The sequence below is a fragment of the Mirounga leonina genome, unplaced genomic scaffold (genome assembly GCF_011800145.1).
Source record: "Mirounga leonina isolate KUSES-001 unplaced genomic scaffold, KU_Mleo_1.0 Mir_114, whole genome shotgun sequence".
NCBI classification, from domain to species: Eukaryota; Metazoa; Chordata; class Mammalia; order Carnivora; family Phocidae; genus Mirounga; species Mirounga leonina.
The window spans coordinates 22,175,860-22,197,027 of NW_023270265.1; the positions used below are offsets into that span (position 1 = coordinate 22,175,860).

A 21,168-nucleotide genomic window follows, 5' to 3' on the forward strand; every position below is an offset into this window, starting at 1 on the left:
AATATCCTTTCTCTGGGAAACTGTTTTCTATTAACTTTTAACCATTCTGTATCCATTTTTGCTTTGTTTTCCCCTCTAAAACAGTTTTTACAGCGTGTTTCGGTTGTATGTTCCTTCAGCAGGTTGCCGGTTACATTTCTGTCACCCCCTTATGCACAATCCATAGGTATTTGTCTTCTCTTTCCAATCACGTAGCTGGGAAATTTACAGGACTTGAGTTTCACGCACATTACTGCAAGGTACTGGCTCCTGCAGCCGAAGCAGGCTGCTAACCACTGTGTATTTCCTTTTTCTCATCTATAAAATACGATCTGGACTCCATGGACACCTCACAAGGTTGCTGAAGATTCAGAGATCAGGCATGTGAAGGATGCTAAAAAAAAATGACCATTTTTAACACTCACTGTAGCCTCCATCCAGATCCCTGGCCCAGAGGTTTCCTTACACATGGCAGGCCCTCAACCACTCGGTGACACAATGTGACAGAGGTGCCTGCACCCCACCCCCTTCCCGCATCCATCACCTTCTGTTACGTCTTCCTTTCTAAGTTCCTTCTTGTCCATCTCTGTCAAGTCATTCTACCAAATGTATTAGATCGACACATACACTGATCTCAATAGGTTCGGAGTGAGGGGCTATCCAGTGAAGGATGTGAGCTTTCTACATGGATATGGGGGCACATTATTTTGCATGCTCTTTGGTTCTTGGTTGGGTTGTTTCTATTCAGGTGGCGCTGACAAACAGATGTGTCGTGGACAGTTGAGAGGAGTCTGTCCCTCCAAAGCACTCGTCATGAAGGGACTACCATTTTGGCATCAGACTGCCTAGCTCGAGTCCTTGCTAAATGCACATCCTGCAGCAAATGACAGCCTCGCCTGTGAAATAAGGGGTTATCTACCTCTTTTGAGTCGTGAGGACTAAATGGGAACCTCCGGCTTAGTTAGTGCTTAGTAAAAATGGACTTCAAAGCATAAGGAAAAAAAGTTTCCCCAAACACAGAAATAAGTAGGAGTTGTTGACATCTGCTGTTTGATAAATAGCTTTGAGAACATAATATCCTTGGGGATCAACCCTCTTTTTCTTCTTATTCCAAGTCATTAAAACTGTTCCCCTCACCCTGCCCCAGAATAGGCAGTTCCCAGGACCTCTCTAGGCATTCCTCTCTTCGTTACCAAAGGAGAGCCGAATTCCCAACATCCATCATCCTCTGTTACCTAGTCTTCTGAACCTTCAAGGTCGGCAGCAGCCCACAGTCACTTGCACCTGAGTGCGGCAGGTGAGATATTATATACATAATCATCAGTTATTAACTCTTGGTTGAGGAGGCTATCAAAATGCTTCTTTCAGTGTCATCTCAACGTTCCTGAAGGGGGAGGAGCATCTAGGAAAGCTGGATTCTAGATAGGTTTTGCAGCCCTGAAGAGACCGAGCCTTTCCAGGACAAGTATAATTTGTTTTATCTTATCTTTTCCTCTATCTCTTCTTTATACATAATCTTTTGTGGCCTGTGGACACAGCCTCCTGATACTTTCTTTTCTCTCATTCTGTGCTAATTTCAATTTGGTCTGCTTTAAAGTTGTTCTGCTGATCAGTTCTTCTTGGGATCTTAGGACTTTTACTGAGTCAGATTTGATGTGTTCTAGTAGAGTAACCAAGAATTAGGTGAGGTGTTAAAAGTGGGCCTAATACTGTTCCAAATCTTTTTTGTGTGTATTTATTTTTTATTCCTTACCCAAAAAGAAGTCTGGCCTTTGCCTTCTGGCAATTAATCTCTAAACCCCTGGAATGTCATCCCAATGGGAGTGGTCTTTGTGCCAGATCAATAATGTGATTTATGGTGGGGGCTCTGAGTCATCAAGAGCTCAACCTCCTAATGGACTGGAGAGTAAGCAGTGGATAGAAATTCTGGACACAACAGCTCAGGAGAACTTCCTGGTTGACAATACTCGGAACATACTATCACATCTCAGTGCTGGGAATTAATACATTCTGACTCCCTAGGAGAGGTCAACAAAAGGCCCCATGCTTGGTTCTTCCCTAGAGTCCATGCTGGGCTTCTTCTCTTAGCCAATATTAATCTGTATCCTCTCCCTGTAATAAACCATAACCATGAGTATAATAGCTTTCAATGAGTTCTTTGAGTCCTAGCAAATTATGAAACCTGAGGGTAGTTTCGGGAATCCCTTCAACTAGCATTTGGTGTCAGAAGTGAGGGTGTTCTCAGGGCGCCTTGGGCGGCTCAGTTGGTTAAGAATCCGACTCTTGATTTCAGGTCAGGTCATGATCTCAGGGTTGTGAGATCAAGCCCCATGTCGGGCTCCACGCTCAGCGGGGAGTCTGCCTGGCATTCTCTCCCTCTCCCTCTGCCCCTCCCGCCCCATAAATAAACAAATTAAAAAAAAAAAAAAGGAGTGAGGGTGTTCTCTTGTGGAGACTCTTCCTTCCAACTGCTTAGTTTGGCCCTCATTCTTGTACAGGCGTTCATAAAGAGGACTCTGAGTTACCGGGGGTAGAGAGTGTCTTTAACTGCTTCCATGTCCATTTTCTCATGATACCTTTTTGCTACTGCCATTTCTAGAGCACAAACCTGAGAGTCAAACCAGGGGAAATGTGTCGATTTAGTTCCAAAACTAACAAGGTGGTCAAGAACCGGGTAGGAAGGACTGGAGCAAACTGGCACAGAATTAACAAGATGTTAAGGGTTGAACTGGATTTTGGCTTGCGGGTCAGAACACAGGGATTGATGGTCTTCAGGCTATACCAGACAGGAAGCTTCGTATCACACTCAGCAGTTCATTAGGCTCCGTGTCTCTTCTAGAATAACGAACACCCTGACCTGGGGATGTAGGTGGAGTCACCCTGAACCAGAAGAGCCAATACCCAGACCTGGCCGGGCAAATGCTATCAGGAAGCAGGGATAAGGTAATCCCTCTCCGGGGCAGGGCGTCAGCACTAAGATCACTGCAGTTCTTTCCAGATGCTTCTGACCCAAAAACCAAGGTCCACATTCAGAGATTAGGAGGCTGGTCAGGAAGCTGTGATTGGGGATCCAGAGTCAAGCTACCACTTGAGGGCTGGAGTCTAGAGGGTGGGTTTAAACTGGGCAACTCCAAGGGCTCCATCTCACTCCACCTCAGAGAGCACCTCCATCTTCCTAGTGTTTGTCTGGATGCACATGGTTCCCAAATCCGCACTCCAAACTCCAAATGTCTACTAGAAACTTCCTCCTAGAAGTCCTGCCCTTGCCCCGAAACTCAATATGGCAAACAATGGAATTCAACATTGCTTTCTCCCCCTCCATAAAGCCACTGTCTCCACAAATGCCACAGCCTTTCTCCGGGTCAAGCAGGGGAGGCAGTGCCTATGCAGCAGGGAGTCCACGTCTCCGTGCTCCTCACACACACCGCCCCGAGCCCTGCCACTTCACTCTTCCAAACGCACCTCCACCCTGGCCCTGTTCTTCATTCCCACTGCCCTCATGGCCTCTAGCTGAAATTACTGGAAGGCTTCCCCAGGCCTCCGGATGTGCACAGCTAGAATGGCTGCCATCAAAGAACACCTGCTGTGTGCTGGGCTCGGTGCTAAATCTTGGTGTGAAAGAGCTCCCTGAATCCCAGCAACTCTACCGAGGTCATTCCCATGTCATAGAGGAGGAAAGTGAAGCTCGCCAAGTTTGAATGAGTTGCCTACATCACAAAGATGGAAGCAGCAGAGCTGAGCCTCGAGAGAGGAGTGTGTCACTGCAGAACTAGACCGTGTCTCACAGGATGAGGGAGATGGAGCAAGGACGGGGAACAGGAGACACTTCTGAAATGTGGGTGTCAAGGGGTCACGTAAGCAAAGAAGGTGCTGGGCAGTAGTACAAGACTGGAGCTTCCAGTCCGGGCAACTGATCAGCCACTTGTGGGCCTACTGGGAGGGAAGAAGGTGGTGAAGCCCGGGAGTGAGGCAGAGAGGAGGCAGGCGGAGCAGCTAGGGGACAGATGCTGGCCCGGGTGACAGGGGAGAGAGCTGGACGCTACCTGACATCAGCTATCTGTGAAGGCGCTGGGGGTAGCAAGCATGGAGGAGACACTTGCTGCCTCATATTTGGGCTCCCGGGCTGGGCTGGACATGGCTGCCTACAAATACTGCAGAAAGCTGTTTTCATGAGGCCTCTCAAGGCCCATGGACTCCCAGGCCCTGAGACAGGACTGAAGACTGGTGGTGGGGGGGCGGGGGGGATGTGGAGCAAGTTGTCATGCAGAGGCCCAGGTGCAGGGAGCAGAGAGGGATGAGAGGAGAGCTAGAGAGCCACACAGACACAGCCAGTCAGGCGCCAGCAAGATGCTGGCCAATGAGCAGTACGGGGAGAGGACAGGATCTCCAGCTGGAAGGTCCCATCCCTGGAGTCCCATCCCCCCAGCATTAACTCATTCCAGCCTCTTTGGTATTCTCCCCTCTACTCAAACCCAGCTTGTCCCTTCCACCCAACCTGTCCTGGTATGTAATCTCGAATTTGTCCTTAGTGAGGGCGATTCTGTTTGTGTCAGGTTAATTCCCACACTGCCCAAGGTCACAGAGCATGTTGGAACTAGAAAGGCTTGGAAACCATCTTGCCCAGGTCCTTCATACTTTACCTGGGCTTCAAAGGTGTGGCTTCCCCATGGTCGGAAAGCACGGTGGATGAGCGGCCCACGCCTGACTCTTCTATTGCAGCAAATGGGCTTCTGTCCTCATCTGATGCACCCAGAATTACGCTCTTTTTCCTTCCCATCTCCCTATTTCTCACCACAATTCCCACGGACTACTTAGCGCCTGGCACATAGATGATACTAAATGAATGTTTGCCGACTTGGAGTCAATGATCTCCACTTACAAGGCGGAAAATAATCTACTAAAATCGATTTACTATAGAGGTGTGCATGACTGATAGCTCTCCCCTAATTCTTCAGTGTATTCACATTTTAAAACAAGATATTTCTTCACCCAAATTAGCTGTCAGAATTCGTAAGATATAGAATTATTCGGAGACTAGGGAGCTTCCTAAAAGTGCTCACATCACTGCACGGTCCTGTAAACCCAAGCCCACAGATTGCCGGGGGAAGGCTACCTTTCAACGCTCCATGTTAGTGCCACCCGATAACCAGGAGGGGGAGCTCCAGGACCCTCTCCTCCCACTCGCACTACGTATTCATCCCCAGAGGAAGGGCCCTGCACTTGATAAGGTCATTTTATTGAGCCATGGGCTGTAGGTATGGTCTTTTTCTATTATCCCTGAGGATTCTCTTTTCCCCAAACATCCTTGGGAGCTGGATCTTCCCAAGTGGGCCAGGAGAAGCTGGATGAAGCTAGCCTTAGGAAGAAATGATTTTGCCTTCACTCCTTGGCCCCACCTTTCCAGGAGGGCTAGAGTGGGAGACTGCAGTGGGACAAAAGGCAGGTATGGTTGGAGGAACACAGGGCCAAGAAGCAACTTTCAACCTATAGTGCTGGAGGCCACTTACGCCTTCCCTGAGACCAGGGAAAACGTAGCCCTCCACAGGGCACAGCACTATCAGAACGGGGACTGTGCTCAAACCCTAGCCTGGCTTCATCCTTGGGCATCTGCCTTGGTGCTAGTTGTAGGTGGCTGGCACAGGAAGTCAGCTTCCAGGATGCTGGCCACTGACCGGCTCCTTCCTTCAGGTTTCCATCTCATCACAACACACTGCTCCCCACTGCACCAAAGAGTCTGTGTGCCCCACCTCCTTTTGTCTCCAGTCCCAAGGAACTGGTCTTCACTCTCACTCCTTTTCTTCCTTCATTTCCTTCAAGAAGGAAAGAAAATTCCCCTTCCCTCTAGCAGTAGCTCTCAAACGTGATCCTGGGACCAGCAGCATCCCAGCATGACCAGGAACTTGTCAGAAATGCAAACCCTCAGACACTACCTCAGACCTGTAAGTGGGAATAACTGTAACTCCTAAAGCCCCGGCCTGGGGCCCAGCAGCCTGGCCTTTTACTCCAGGTGATTCTGATGCAGCTCAGGTGTGAGCACCAGTGCCGTATGGAGTGGATTGGAGGGGAGGGGTGCCCCACCCTAAGCTAGCTGTCCCTGTGAAATCTCAGTGTTTCTCAACTCCCAGAACACTTGGGGGGGGCTCTGGAAAACCCTCTCTAGAGAGGTCACAATAATCACAAGCATAACCTACTAATAGCAGCTAACGTCTAGGCAGGTGCAAAAACCTCACACACTCCACGCTCACAGTAATGCTCGGAGGCAGGTGCAATTATCAAGCCCTTTCTACAGAGGACACCACTAGGGCTGAGACAGGGAACATCCTGTCCACTGCACGGCCACAGATGTGAACACAGATCTCTCGGGTTCCGAAGTCCCAGTCTCAACACCACTCTCTAGACACCCCGACCAGTGGAGCCGACTGGGAGGCGGGCTGCAGATGGGCTTCTTCTGTCTCCCATAGCTCCCAGGGTGCAGTGACCTTGGAATGGCTCTTCTGCTCCTGCTGCTTCAGCTGCCGGGTCACCTCCCCAGGCCTGACCCCTGCCCCTCCCCTCTTTTCCTGGGAGCCAGGTCAGTCAGGCACCTGCACTTCTCAGCCTCCCTTGGCTTCACCCCCTCCACCGCCCCAGCCCTGCTTGGCCACTTAGAGCCAGCTCTCAAAAGCGGGGATGGCCACTGAGAAACCCAACCTCTAGCCCATCGCACCACTCCCCACCCATGCAGCCTAAGCCACCTCTGTCCTCGAGAATGGAGTCTGTAGAGCCAGCCACCAGCCCTGTAACGAGGTTTCTCCTCATCTCTCCAGTCACCAGCTAACAAAGCGGTGGCCACTGCCATGCCTCTGCCCGAAGCAAGGGAGCACCTGGTAGTTTAGGGCACTGATCGTCACCCATCCCAGATGGAACGAGGTGCTGACGGTTCCAGGGACCTCTGGGAGAATCGGGGGCAGCCCGTGAATGCACACCCTTCCGAGCAAAAGCAGGAGGGCCTCTCTCCCTCCCGGGGGGACTCTGAACCCCTCCCCCAGGCACAGGGGTCACACACCTGGTTTGCTTTCATGCTGCGGGGTTTCCTGAGGGCTCATGGGGCCGCTGCTCGGGATTTCCCTGTAGGAAGATGAGGCCCGGAGAGTCACCGCTCCCTTCCCAGTGCAGATTTTCGTAGGATCCATGTCTGAAAAGGAAAGATGCAAAGAGAAGCCTGAATCCAAGGCTCTTGAAGGATTAAAGCAACAGTCAGCTGGCAACTCATGACAGCTGGGGAATGAGATGAACCTGCTTACAGCCACGCAGTCTTATGGTCAATGTGATGGTCAATGAGAATTAATTTGTGGGTGGAGGAGAGAGACGAATCCCGTTTTCGGAGGTTTACCACACATCATGAGGTTCAGGGGAAATGGAGGTGACAATGACTTCTGTGTAAGTTATAATTATCAGCTGAAAACATTTCAAAATGAAAGCAGGTTAATTCCTTTTATTAGATGAGGCTTAGATTGGTGAGTAGACTTCTGACCAATTAGTAAGGCATAATTCAAGAAAGAGTTGATGAGAGATTTCTCAAGCTTCCAGACCACCCTTCTAATGAAAGAGCAAGTTGGCAATATTGGGAATCAAGTTGTTCTGGGGAAAAAAAAATCACTGCTCCCTCTTCTCCAGTGGAAAAAGGAAAAAAAAAAATCTTCTATCAGCAAGTCAAGACCCTTAAAATGATGACAGGACATACTGCCTGTGGAGAAAGATCATGGGTGAGAGCCTCACATTCCAAACTTAATGAAGAAAATTCACACCAAAGAAAATGACAAGAAACACCAAATCCTTCAGTGAACAGTGTTTACTGCGCCCCCTGCCGAGCCTTCCCTGGGCCCTGACCTCTCCTACAGCTCACAATGTCCTAACAGCACACTCAGGTCATCTTTCAGAATTCCATCGAGAAGGATTTCAAAACAGGCTTCAGAAGATCTGGATGCTCATCCTCTAGGAAAACCAGTGATGAGGAGTCAAGAAACGGACATAGATCACACAGTTCTAGAAGGCACGTGTTTCCTTCCGTGCAGCTCAGCTGAACTGAATGCCACAGTTCATGTTTATCAAATTGCTCACAGCACAGCCTGGATCTCTGACCTAAAATTGTCAAGGCTGGGATTATGGGGTAAGGCTTAAGGTGGGCGATGGGCAGGACGGAGGCTCAGACATCCATGCCTCCCCATTCCCGTGCCAGGGCAGAGAGAAGTACAGCCTCCTCTCTCCTCCTTTCCAGTCCAGCAGCCTCTCCAACAACTCAGACGGACCGACCACTGGTGTTGCAGAAGAGAACAGATCTGCCCCATCAGCACCTCTTCCCATTGAAAGCAAAGCACAAAAAGACAGTGTGTGGCAGAGCAGGCAGTGACCTTGGTGGGCACGTGACTTGTCCAACCCTATCAAGAGGATAAGTGACTGAGGTCACAAAAGTACTGGGAAAACTGATTCATGGCCTTTTCAAAAAGGATGAGCTGCAAAATGCCAAATCCAGCCCATCCTAGGCTCCCGGATGCATGGCCAGATCTGCCCAACTCCGGAGAGCACCACGGGGATGAAGCACCACCTGGGCCTTGCTTGTGCCATTTCGCACAGAAGGAAGCTGTCTGTCAGAGCTGACACCTGAGCGGCAGCCCCTCCTCGGACAGGAGCAGCAGGAAGGGACTGCGGGTGAAGTCGGGGCTTGGGGGAGCGCAGCAGTGCATCTGGGATTGGCATCTGAAGCAGCTGCTTCGGCCCAACTCAGAGGTTCCCTGTGTAAACACATTAATTCTCGGGGAGACTGAAGTTGTAAATAAAGTATTGGGAGCTGGAAGCCTCCAGGGAGAGCCACGTACTGCACGCACCTCCATGTATCACGTACCCCACGTACCAGAGACCTGTACCAGGGTAAATCATGCAGCCTCTGGACTGACCCTTCTCCTAAAGAGAGGAGGGGCAAGGCATCTCTCGGTATTCCTCTAGACATGCTGCCTCACGAAACACACGCACACACACACACGTACACACACACGCACGCACGCACGGACAGGAAGAAAGGAAACCAGCTAAGGACGTGAGAGGGAAGAGCTCCTAAACATGCAAGAATTAAGCCTCCAAGTCTTTGTTAGAAGGAAAGGAAGGAAAACCATGCATGATCTGCTACTAATTAAAAAAAAGAAACCAACCCAAGGAGAGATACCTGGAGGGAGTACCAGGCCTGAAGAGCTTTTCACTGTCTTCACGGGAATTATTTTAACAGCAGAAATAGAACGTGCACGTAAAGGGTCGGCAGTTGCTGAAAACACAAAAGGGTAAATGGTGCATCCAGAAAGAACATTTGGGAAACACAGGCAGTTGAGGAACTGGGCAGGGACAATAGGAGGAAGTCGCCCACACAAAAAGAACAATGCGAAGAGCAGTAGATGCGGTCATTTAAAATAACCTCCTTTCTCTCTCCAGAGTTCCCTGCCGAGATGGCAGAACCCCGTCCCCCCCGTCACCCATACGCAGTTGGTCAGTGTTTATCTGTGCCTCCTGCCACACCAGGAACGTGCCAAGCCTCTGGACAAAAAGATTTCCAGACAGGCAGATGGCCTGGCACACAGTGGGAGGGGAGAGCCCCCAGGGTCCGAGGGGCCCTGGGAGAAGGCCGGGGTGTCTGTGCTGGGGGCAGGGCCGCGAGGAAGAGAGCCCTGGCTCAGGCCCCTGATGAGTGCGGGAGGGAAGGGAACAAGCTGGTGAGCTGCCTGGGCCCCTCAGACATCACGGCTGCCTCCCCACCATCACAACTTCTGGGGTCCTTCCTGTGCCTGTGGACCCTGACCACCATGGTCCTCTGTCCCCGAGCAAATCAGAACCTCCATCTGTTGGGCAGCAGATGCTCTTGCTTAAACCCAGCCTTTCCTGGACAAGAGGTTGCCAGGTGTCCAGTGCATGCTCAAGACTCTGGGCAGCACCCACGTACAAATCCCGGGATCCTGACACCTGGCCGGGCCGCCAGAGAACCAGCAGGACTGCCTGGGATGTGGCTGGGGCTGCTGTCCTCATATCCTGGGTGCCCCTACTTCTCCCTCTGAAGGCTTCCCTGGACCCGCCACCTCCCCGGATCCTGAAGTCTCAATGGTGGCACAGCCCCAAACCCTCCTCCTCACAGCCTGTGGGGAAGCCTCCCCTCACCCTGTCTCTCCAATGGCAGCAAGGAGAGATGGAGTTCAGGCGCTATGGCACCAGGGTCACCCCAATGAGCAACACTCAGAGGTCTTCTGGCCCCACATCTACAAAATAATTGGGGGATAAGGGCTGTTTGGGAAGCAAGACCTGTCAAGGGGACAGGAGGGAGACAGGACCCTCAACCACAGAGAGTTCACTTTCCAGCCCATCACGCTGCCGCCTCATAAGGAGGTCACGTAGCCCACGGCCATCAATAACTAAGTAGACAATAACAACAGTGCATGTACTGAGATACAAACATGCTTGCACAGCGATCCCGTTGCCTGCTCCTTATGACCACGTAGGAGATTGGCCAGTGGGAGATTCTTGTTACCACTTTCAGAGGAAGAAGCAAGAGGCTGAGCTACTCAGGGTCATCCAGCTCCTAGGTGAAGAGGCTGGAGCTCAGCTGTCCAGGGACCTGGCTCAGTGACTTCCCCAGGCCGCCATGACGACCTTCGGGTTACATCTGCTGTCTCCTTTCCAAAGGAGGGTTGAGTCTACTGAGTTGAGAGTGGAATCCGCGCCCACCTGCCACCCTCTTCCACACCCCTGAAGTCTGCTCTGTGAATGAATTCACGGGGATGGGGTTGACGGCCCCACAGGTTTTACAAACATCAGAGCCCCCAGCCCTCCCCATGCTCCCTGGATGCTGAAACATGCCCCTGGGGCCACTCCTCAGGCACTGCCCTCATCACCCCCAAGTGTGACTTAGCCACGATTGCCCAAGGCCCTGAGAACGCATCCCGCACCGTGAGTGGAGAAGGGCGGTCGGGGAGGGAAGCAAGGAGCACAGAGCAGGAGGCCACCTGCCACAGAGGAACCGACCCCCAAACTAACAGGGCCCCCCGTTCCCTAGCTCCTCCCGTGCTCTGTACCTTCCCTTCCCAGCTGCTCCTCCTGACTTTACACTTGGCCTTGTCACAAGAGGACTACTTGGCTGAACCAGATGGAAATTACAAACAAAGGCCAAACATGTCACATTCCGAAATTATTCTTTGCAAGATGGTGCATTTTGACTTGAATGCCCAGTGACAGGACTTTTGCCCCCTCCTCTCTTGGATGCCATAAAATTTAGCAGGATGAGCATGGATGGAATCACTAAAACCCAGAATTTGAAGCAGAACATCTCATTCCCTCATTTTCTAGATAAGGGGACTCACACCCATAAAGGTAATGGACCTCGCCAGATGTCTGTCTGAGAGCAGCAGAAGCGGAACACGAGTCCGTACCTCATCGCTCAGCCCATGCCACACTGAGGAAGTGACATGGGAGCCTTGGAGCCTGGCTACACGGGCAGTCATGTTGAGAGGCTGTGGAGGAGAGACCCCAAGGCAAACGGGACCTCAACAGTCATCTTATCCATCACTCACTTCCCACTTAAATCTTCTGTCCTGAAATTTTTTAAAAACTGAAAATCGAGGATGCACATGGAACTAATGTCACGGAAATAACTGATTTCAGCAATCAGAGGTTCTTGCCTCCGGGGCAGGACTGTGGATGCGTCACTACTTACCGCCACTGAAGGTAAAATGTCAGGTAAGGGAGACTCCACGTCGATAAATGCTGTTTGCACCAGGCGAAGGCCTCGGTCAGTGTACTTGACCTATTGTTATCCACATCCCGGGAGTGAGGGACAGGTTTTATTACCATGTGACCTCACGGTGGGAAAGAGTGGCCTCAGACCCATGAGATGCAAGAACATGCTCCCAGTCTCAAAGTCGGCACAGGAAACAGGTCTCTGGTTCACAGCCCGATGCGACCAGTGACTGCTCGTACCAGGCCAGTGGCCCTGGCCCCACATACTCTGTTCCATCTAGAACTGCTTCCTAATACCCAGCCGGGCTTCCCTTCAAGAGCTTACCTTTGTCCTGCCCATTGCTGCCTGGCGCCAACCCGTTGACCACGGCTTTAGAAGCACCAACGTCACATTCTGAAAGAGAGACAAAGAGCACAAGGCTTGGGATCCTCTCTCCCCAACATTTATTGAGTCCTGCGTGTGTGACATGCTGGGGACATGCTGGCTTTCTCAGGCGCCCCCTCAGGCGCCATGGGAGAATTCTGAGAACACTGTGTGGCTTGAACCAGGAGAGAACCCAAGAGCTGTTTGGGGATGGGAAGTATGTGGTAGGTGATGTAAATTCTCCCACCGCCTCGCTATGGCTTCATTTCTGACATTTTTAAAAAATCTGCTTCATTCCCTCAAAATGGCATCTCCCGACTGACAAAGGCTTATCTACTCACCGGAAGGCCAGCTCAATCGCATCCCTGAGCATCCAGAGTGAGAGCTGTCAGAGGACAGAGACCTCAGGCTCTTTGACACCTTCCTTCACCCACCCACGTCCCCCATCATCAGAAGCATGCTATCCATCCCCTGGAATGTCTCTGGACACTGCCCCTCGCCCCCCCACCCCCACTGCGGCTCTTCTGTTACTGTCCCAGAGATGACCTGGCTTCCCCACCGCTTCCCCCATGTCTTCATTCTGTCCCTTCTCCACCCCCACTGTCAGTCTGCATCCAGACAGCACTTTCTAGCTCCTGATCCAACCATGGCCCTCCCCGGGTTAAAAAGCCCCAGGGTGCAGGACAGACGAAAACGAAACAGGACAATGCAATAGGATCTTCTACGACAACTCAGTATATTTTAAGTAGATGGTATTTCATCTCTGTTTTAAAAATAAAAATATTGGGGTTTAGTTGGGAATTCAATCATGCATATGAGGAAAAAAATCATCCACGAGGAGAAAATGTATTCTGAGTTCCCTCAAATGTACAAATGATTGTTTGGAATATAATTTTTTAGTAAGTTGTAGGACTTATATCTTGGCCTACGTGGTTATATTTAAATTAACTGATCTTCCTGATAATTAAAAGCAAGCAAGCAAACAAGCCCCAGTGGCCATCAGCTACCTAGGGGACAAAGCCTGGGCAATTCACACTGGATTCTGGGCTCTCCTAACCACTGGTCCTATAGCCTTTTCCTGCTCTGTTTCCCTCCTCCCCTGCCCGCCATGCCCATCTCCTCATAACCCCTGAGCTTGTCAGATATGAACTTCCAGACCTTTAGGCTTGGTTCCTACAAGACCCACACCAGGAATGCCTCCTCTGCTTTCCTTACCTTGGGGAAATCCTGTGCCTCCTCGAGGCTTGCTTACCGCAAATGTCATCTCTTCTAGGTCAATGGAGACCTTTCCAAGTTCTGCTCAGCTAAAGGCACTGAGAGCAGCCTAAGACCCACCTGTGTGGTTTGGAGTAACCCCACCCCCACCCCCCACCAGCCAAGAGCTAACCAAGCCACAAATATAATCATAACAGCCATGGTTTCTTAAACATCTATTTGTCCGGATCTGAGGATCCACGCTAACATTCTGTAAGTAGCATCTCATTTTTATCCTTCAGACCCAGTCCCCTGGAGCTGGGAGTCAGGAACTCCTATTTCACAGATAAGAAATGTGAAGCGCAGAGAGGATGCCAGGCCCGCCCAAGATCACCACGCTGGGGTCTCCAATCTGGTCTGCTCCATCCCCCAGGGCATCTTCTTGCCCCCAACAGGGAGAAACATTTTTTATTTTTAAAATAAAAAATGGCTCCTATATAGTCTATAATACAAACTAAATATATTCTATATGAAAGAGCTTATATACTAATCTCCCCAAATGCTGGGACTGAAGCCCTGTCCCAAAACCCGGTGGCTCCCCTGGCTGAGACCAGGTCACCTACCTAGGCTCCCAACAATCAGCCTCCCTGACATGGCCCACACTGCTGGGCCAGCCCGGATGCTCCTGATCCAGACACGAGCAGGGCCACCACCCTTCCCCACCAGCAGCCTGGACCTCCCGACACTGGCCCCACAGATTCTGTCCTGCTCGCTGCCCCCACCCACCTGCAGATGAAGGCTAATTCCCCCCGATGCCAATATCTCCCTCGCACCTACATTCTTGGGATGGATGGAAGGAGGGCGTTGGCAAGAAGGCCAGAAATCCAGGTAAAAGAAGTAACATAGGTTCCATCACCCCATCTGTTATTTCTGTAACTCTCTCTTCTCCCTGCACCTGCCCTAGTTCCTCTCCACTATCTCTTCTCTGGGGCTGCAGGCCTTGCTTCGGGCCCCCCCACGCTAGCCTCTGAGCTCCCACCGGGCTAAGCCCCGTGCATTTCCTTTCCTTGCTTTCTTTTCATGAAACATAGCGAAACTTGAAGAAAATTTGCAAAATCGTCCCAGCACCTCCCATTCAGACCTCTGAGGCACAGTGTGCTAGTGCCCATGCCTGGCTTTGCCTCAGCTCCACTACCCACCAGCTGGCTATGCCAGACAAATCCTCCACCTCTCAGGGCCTCAGGTTCCCCATGCACAGAATAGGCCGGGGTACACCATGCTGGTCTTTGTGGGTCTGCCAGGAGAATCCAATGAGAGAACACAAACAAAGCCCCGCCCCTGGTGACTGGCAGCCCAGGCCGAACTTGGAATAAAATGAATGCATCATTTTCATGCTTCTCTTTCCACCGAAGGTTAAAACAAATGTTTTCCTCATAGCTGCTTTCTTCCTAATGGCCACTTTTAATAGTGGCGTAATAGTCCATCAAGTAAATACACACAATGAACCTACTCATTCCCCACCTTCATGTGGGTAATGTTTTTGTTTCCTCCGAATTAAGACAGGAATTCCCAAGAGTGGGATTACCAGGTCAGAGGGTCTGGATTTTTTGGACTCTTTCTATAAAATGCCTCCTAGCACCACGCCTGAGAACGAACCTGGGAGAAGTCCCACAGGCCTGTCCACACCCTTACCCTCCTGCCGCGCCCTCCCTTCTTCTGCCTCCTGCCCTTTGGCATGCCAGGAGCCTCAATGCCAGCTTAGGCTCATCCTGAGAGAAGATCCAGAAATTTTAGGCTGCAGAGCAGGGGGAAAAAAAAAAAAAGGCGCTTCCTGGCCTGTTTTAAATGACCACAAAACCAAAAAAGCCAAGCAAATGAAGAGTGACAAAGCAGGAGCTCCTGGCAGTACCCAAGTCCACTTGGAGGGAAAAAGAAGGTGTGTAGCCTCTCCACGTGCAGCAAAAGGGCTCAAGGGATCAGAACAAGCCAAGCCCCCTCCTTGCAAGGAGGAGATCTGAGCTGATAAGCGAGGACGGAACACTGGCCACGTGGTGGGCACAGAACATCCGAGGCACCGTGTCACTTAATCCTCACAGTCCCAGAGAGCCGGTGCTTCCATGACGTCCGTTTCACAGAGCAGAATGCAGAGGGAGGTCCCCACAGGCCAGAGGCTGCACAGTCGGTCTGGGAGGAAGCCAAGTTGAGGCCCTGTGCTGTTCTACCTGGAGCCCCCCTCAGTCCTAAGCACACACCGTCCTGCACAATTTAGATTTGGCTAAAAGGACACCGTATGTCAATACATGGAAAGGCTTGTTTTTAATCTGCAGAGATCTCTGGTAACACTCCAGACATAATGCAGAATTAGGAGACTCATGAATGAGCTGCTACTTGGTCATCTGCCCAATACCCCACACACAGCCTATGGGCCTCGGGAGGCTCCAGAGCACGCTCAGAGCCAAGGTGGGCCTTAATTTCCAGATGGAAACTTCTCTGCCTTGAATTCTGGACCGGAAAACTGACAACTCTTGGCTGCACAATGAGCAGGGAACTGTTCCCTTCTCTGACTTCCCTAGCCCGTGCTTTCTACCCCAGCTCTAAACTAAACATACGCAAAACTGGTCATTTCTTTAGGTCTTGATTTTTACTACCAAAGGCATTGCAAAACTGTGAGCAAGCTGCTCTTCCAGCCTCGATGAAGGAAGTGTTAGATTAGATTGCACCCTGGGACAATTATGGCCAATCTGTTTCCTTTTGCTGCAGTCACCAGGATTAAACAATGCCACGGAGGTATATACATATGTCAACATCTATCAAACTGCATGCTGAAAATCTCTGCAGTTCACTGTATGACAATTATACCTCAATAAAGTTGTTTAAAAAGCAAGAAAAGGAGATATTACAAAGATTAGGACGTGGTGCATGTTAAGCCTAGTGCTTAACACATAGTAGGCAGTCATTAAATCATTTGTAATGAAGGCGGCGGTAGCAATGACAACTATGACAGAGCTTTGGCGCTTGCCCAGGTCTCAAAAAATAAAAAATGAAACGCAGTTGGGGCCTTATGAGTAAGTAGGAAATCTGGGTAAACTACCCAGTTTTATAGATTTGTCCAGAGGAGAAAGACAGGGTTTAAAATGACTTACCAGAGCTCATGATGGTAACAGGACAAGTCTTCCACTACGGGGGCTCCGAACTGCTCTGCAGGAAAACAGACAACACCACAACAGAACTGATGAATGGCAGGTTCACAGTTAGTCCCCATGGTTTGCATGAAAAATGCAGACACCATATATAACCAGGAGTCGCCTGGCCAGGCTTCTAGTTCTTGGCTGGCTGCCTATGAACATGACCTTGACCTTGGGCACAGCACTCTACCTCCTTGGCCTCAGTTTTGTCACCAGTACTTGGTTTAGGTACTAAGCAAGATCTCTTCCAGTTCTAAGATTCTATTAAAAACCTCAAGTTCCATGAATGCACATGGGTCAAGGAGAGGGTAAAGGAAAGAAAGAACCAAATTTTAGAAGAAAGACGTTGAAATCACAACACAAAATGATTATCAAAGGATAATAAGTTATACATATATATTATGCACATGGAAATGTTCTAGATGCTTTAAATATATTCATTTGATCCTCCCAATGACCCTACAGAGTAAGCACTGACATTGTATTAGTTTACATGGATAAGGAGACAGAGGTGCGAGGGGGGCACAGCTTGGTACTGGGACCCAGACGGGTAGACTCGAAGGCCCAGGCTGTCAGGTTCTGCACTCTATTGGCCTGAGGGGGGAATGCATTCTCTTGATTCACAAAGACCAGCCCCTCATTTAGTATGGCCTCATCTCAAGTCTGCAGTAACCACGGATCTGCTTTCTATCACCAGAGTCTAACCCTTTTCCTAGAATGTTACACCTGACTTCTTGCACCTGACTTCTCTCACTTAGCCCACCATCATTCAGCAATCAGCCATATGTGTGTGAGTCTATTTCTGGACTTTGGTCTGTTCCACGGATCTGACTTGAGCCCATAACTCACTCTCTCGATTACTCCAGCTTTAGAGTAAGTCTTGAAATCTGGTAGTGTGAGTCTTCCAACTTCATTCTTTTTCAAAAATCATTTTTGGTTCTTTTAGATCCTTTGCATTCTCACAAAGTTGAGAGGCTTACCCACTTCTACCAAAAACCGAGCAAGAAGCGTGCTGGACTTTTGATTGGGACTGTATTGAATCTATACATCAGTCTGGAGGGAAATTAACATTTTACCAATATTGAATTTTCTAATTCATGAGAGTAGATCCTCTGTCCCTTTATGCAGGTCTTTCATGTCTCTCCACAATATTCTGTAGTTTCCAAAGCACTGGTCTTGCACATATTTTGAATAAAATGGCTTAAATGAACATACTGGAAAGACAATGTGAAAAGTAAGACTTCAGGATGTGCAGAACCTTGCTATTTAAAGTGTGGTCCAGAGACCAGCTGCACTGGCATCAGCTGGGCACTTACTAAGAATGCAGAAACTCAGACTCGACCCTACAATGACTGAATCTGAATCTGCATTTTAACAAGATCTCCAGCTGGTCTCTCTGCACTTTAAAATGTGAGAAGCAAAGAGGGAGAGGAAATCAGCTCCCTAGTTCATGAATTCTGCAATAAGAAGGCCTAGGCATGGCCTGAGGGTCTGTGCAAGGAGACATGCATTACTTTCCTTTTTAACACATGAGGCCAGGCACTGTCCTTGCTCACCGTCCTTGGAACAGAGTAGAATGCTAGGGGCAAGAAGGATAGCATCCAAACGTTTTTATTTTTAAAATAATTTTAATAGTTTCATTAAGGTTTCTTCAACTTTTAAAGTGATTAAAGAAGGGTTTTTTTTTTTTTTAAGATTTTTTTTTTTTTAATTCATTTGAGACACAGAGATACAGAGAGAGAGAGAGAGCATGAGCAGTGGGAGAGGCAGAGGGAGAGGGAGAAGCAGACTCCCGGCCGAGCCAGGAGCCCGATGTGGGGCTCGATCCCAGGACCCCAGGATCACGACCTGAGCCGGAGGCAGATGCTTAACCATTTGAGCCACCCAGGCGCCCAAAGAAGGGCTTTTGATTCAAGCATGAAGCTGTCTTAATAGAATGTGTATTTTCTTTCTTTACAGTCCTTTCTAACCTCTATCTGCAGAAGTACCATTTACATATAGCTGTAAACGTAATGTCTAGACAGCTTTATGTTTTACTTTTTAATGATTTCAGGGGCGCCTGGGTGGCTCAGTCAATAAGCGTCTGCCTTCAGCTCAGGTCATGATCCCCGGGTCCTGGGATCGAGCCCTGCATCGGGCTCCCTGCTCAGCAGGAAGCCTGCTTCTCCCTCTCCCACTCCCCCTGCTTGTGTTCCCTCTCTCCTGCCTCTCTGTCAAATAAATAAATAAAATCTTTAAAAAATAAAAAAATTAAAAAAAATAAAGATTTCAACATTTTTCTGGGTTTTTACACAGTCATCATATCCATTATTTTAATGGCTACATAATATTTTATTGTATTAACCCTTCATAATTCATTTACCACTTCCCTCTGGACAGTTCTGTTTAATTCATCTTCATTTTAAAAATAAATACATGGCACAAATGCATTCTTAGGCTAGGAAAGAGATGAATGGAAATGTCCTATGAACCAAACAAAAAAGGTACCTCAACTCACACATGATGAATATCACCGTCATACGTGGGTAGCCCTTTGCGTGTGTTAATATTTTTCAACATAGACACTGGTAATTTCTAAGTGTCAGCCCCACTCTTGCTTACAAACTGATCTAATGTACATCCGGTCAGGGAGATTATCCAAAATACCATCACCTGGTCACAAGTGCCCAGCAACCCCAGTAGAGGTCAGCTGTAGCAGTCTCTGGGAGGCCCCCCCATGCCAGGTGTTAGCCAGTTAGTGGCTGGATTGTAAGATGGAAGGCGAATGGACCCAGAGTGCTAGGACACTGTTTTAATATTTTAAGAACTAGCATAACAGTAATGGGTGACAATGACCATGCACAGGTGAGCACCAGCTCTGGACACAGCCTTTTTGGGTCGTAGATTCTGCGGCATGCTCTCATTTGGTGACTGAATCGGCCGCAGGTGACACAAAGAAGAAGGGGACAGTTTAAAATAAAATCTCCAGCAAGCGTGGCCATGGCGGCTGTACCAAGGAGGGTGCCCGGTGTCCAGTCCTCACCAGTGGCGGCTACAGACTATTGCAGCCCTATCCCGACTATCACAGGGCCCAATTTCAGCTCTCACTCCATCCCAGTCTCCTTGAATTCCTGCCTCTGTTCGGAGGGCAGTTCTCCAGCCTCCCACAAATTCGGAACTACCCAAGCTCTTACCAATAAACCCCATTTCAGTTTGAGCTCCGTTTGAGAGGCACTTTCCGGTCATTTGCAACCCAAGAATCTTGACCGGCACAAGGTGAGGGGGAGGAAGAAGTCCCAGAGGTTTCATTCTGAGAGGAGAATCTTCATTCCTCTCTCCTCAAGTGAGGCCATCCAGATCTGAATCCCAAGGGGGCTCAGCAAAGGGTCTTGTCTCTACGACCTGAAGAGCTCAGAGTTGGGATGGTGAGGACGGGATCAGGAAGGTGCACAAACTGAGTCTGACCAGCACACTGTAAGCCTTGAAAGTCATAATCTAGTCCCTGCAGTTTATTCAGAGATAATGCAAGCTATTAAAATCATATGTAGAATGTGAGAGTTTATTTTACATAAAACCCCCTGACACTTAATATTTACTTAAAAACCAAGCTGTAAAGGGTTTGATTTGGTTGAGAACATGATGGTATGTCTTTGGAATTTCTCTCCCACAAGTCGCCTCCAAAGGAGGCAGGCACCTTTGGGTACAAGCCAAAAAGATGAACAGTGCCATCTAGTGGCAACACCATACAGCTCCAAGTGGACAGCTATCCCCCAGTAAATCGCAGGAAGCTCCTCAGTGTCAGAGCTTGGGTGGGCCAGCGAGGGTCAAGCTTGGACAGCCAGGACCTACCGTACTTGGGTAAAGGCTCACAGCGTCAACACAGACATTCCACCAGAAGAACAAAATGTAAAGCACCCAGACTTGTTAAGAATGCATCTGGATAACTGATGGTTCTGCATGGTCCCTCCCTAATTCCACGACCCTATAATTCTGAGATAAGTCTTGATGACACAGAGTGAATAATTACTGAAAAGCAAAAGTTATACTCATGCTTCCAGCTCAAATAGGATCCAATAACTAAATATGGGTTGTTTATTGGGGAAGGAAAGAAGGTCCTTCCTTATATGGATGGTTCAGGGATGTAGGACGATGGAAGAATTGAGTTTGTCTGTTAAAATGAATTCAAGGTCCAGCAAAGATTCTTGGAAAAGAAGGAGTCTCAGACTGACCTCTCACAAAAGGTGCTCCAGCTTCTCCTATGCCCTATGGTGTCTGACTTCCATTGCTTCTCCCCACGTATGTACTAAGGATGTGTGTGTACACACACACACACAATTTTACATTTCCATAGGAGAGACACTGTGTCATCCCCATGACCAAGAATTCAGTGGGTCCTCAGTCATGAACTCTGTCCTTGTCTCTATTTAGCCTTTAGAACCCAATTTTGGAGTCTTCACTTCAAGATAATCGGGACCCTCCTTAAATCCAACATAGCTGTCTAAAAACAAGCTAGCTCCCCATCCCAACCAAACCCTGGTTACACTCTGGCTTTGAAATCCAGTCTGGGACTTGATTTATTTGCAGCTACTTCCTTCCAATGGCTTGAAAAGAATAGTGACAGCTCACAAAGCCCCAGAATAAATGCTCGGCCTTTTTGCTTTTTATACTTTGTTGACCCACACAGCAAAGTCAAATTTCTCCAATTTTTCAACAGCTCAT

At 49.2% G+C, this 21,168-nt stretch overlaps 1 protein-coding gene across 32 annotated transcripts in view; it reads right to left on the minus strand.

Annotated features, from left to right (window-relative positions):
• SORBS1 (sorbin and SH3 domain containing 1) overlaps positions 1 to 21,168 on the minus strand; it is a 227,050-nt gene that overhangs the window by 100,970 nt on the left and 104,912 nt on the right. For 28 of the 32 annotated variants that reach the window (XM_035025550.1, XM_035025559.1, XM_035025602.1 and 25 more), the window contains exons 3-6: positions 16,429 to 16,483; positions 12,053 to 12,121; positions 9,179 to 9,274; positions 7,025 to 7,153 (exon numbers count right to left, since the gene is read on the minus strand). In XM_035025550.1, the coding sequence (XP_034881441.1) occupies positions 7,025 to 7,153; positions 9,179 to 9,274; positions 12,053 to 12,121; positions 16,429 to 16,438 (304 nt within the window). In that variant the 5' untranslated portion in view covers positions 16,439 to 16,483. The remainder of the gene's footprint in view (positions 1 to 7,024; positions 7,154 to 9,178; positions 9,275 to 12,052; positions 12,122 to 16,428; positions 16,484 to 21,168) is intronic. The other 4 variants (XM_035025593.1, XM_035025753.1, XM_035025806.1 and 1 more) reach the window with 1 other exon arrangement.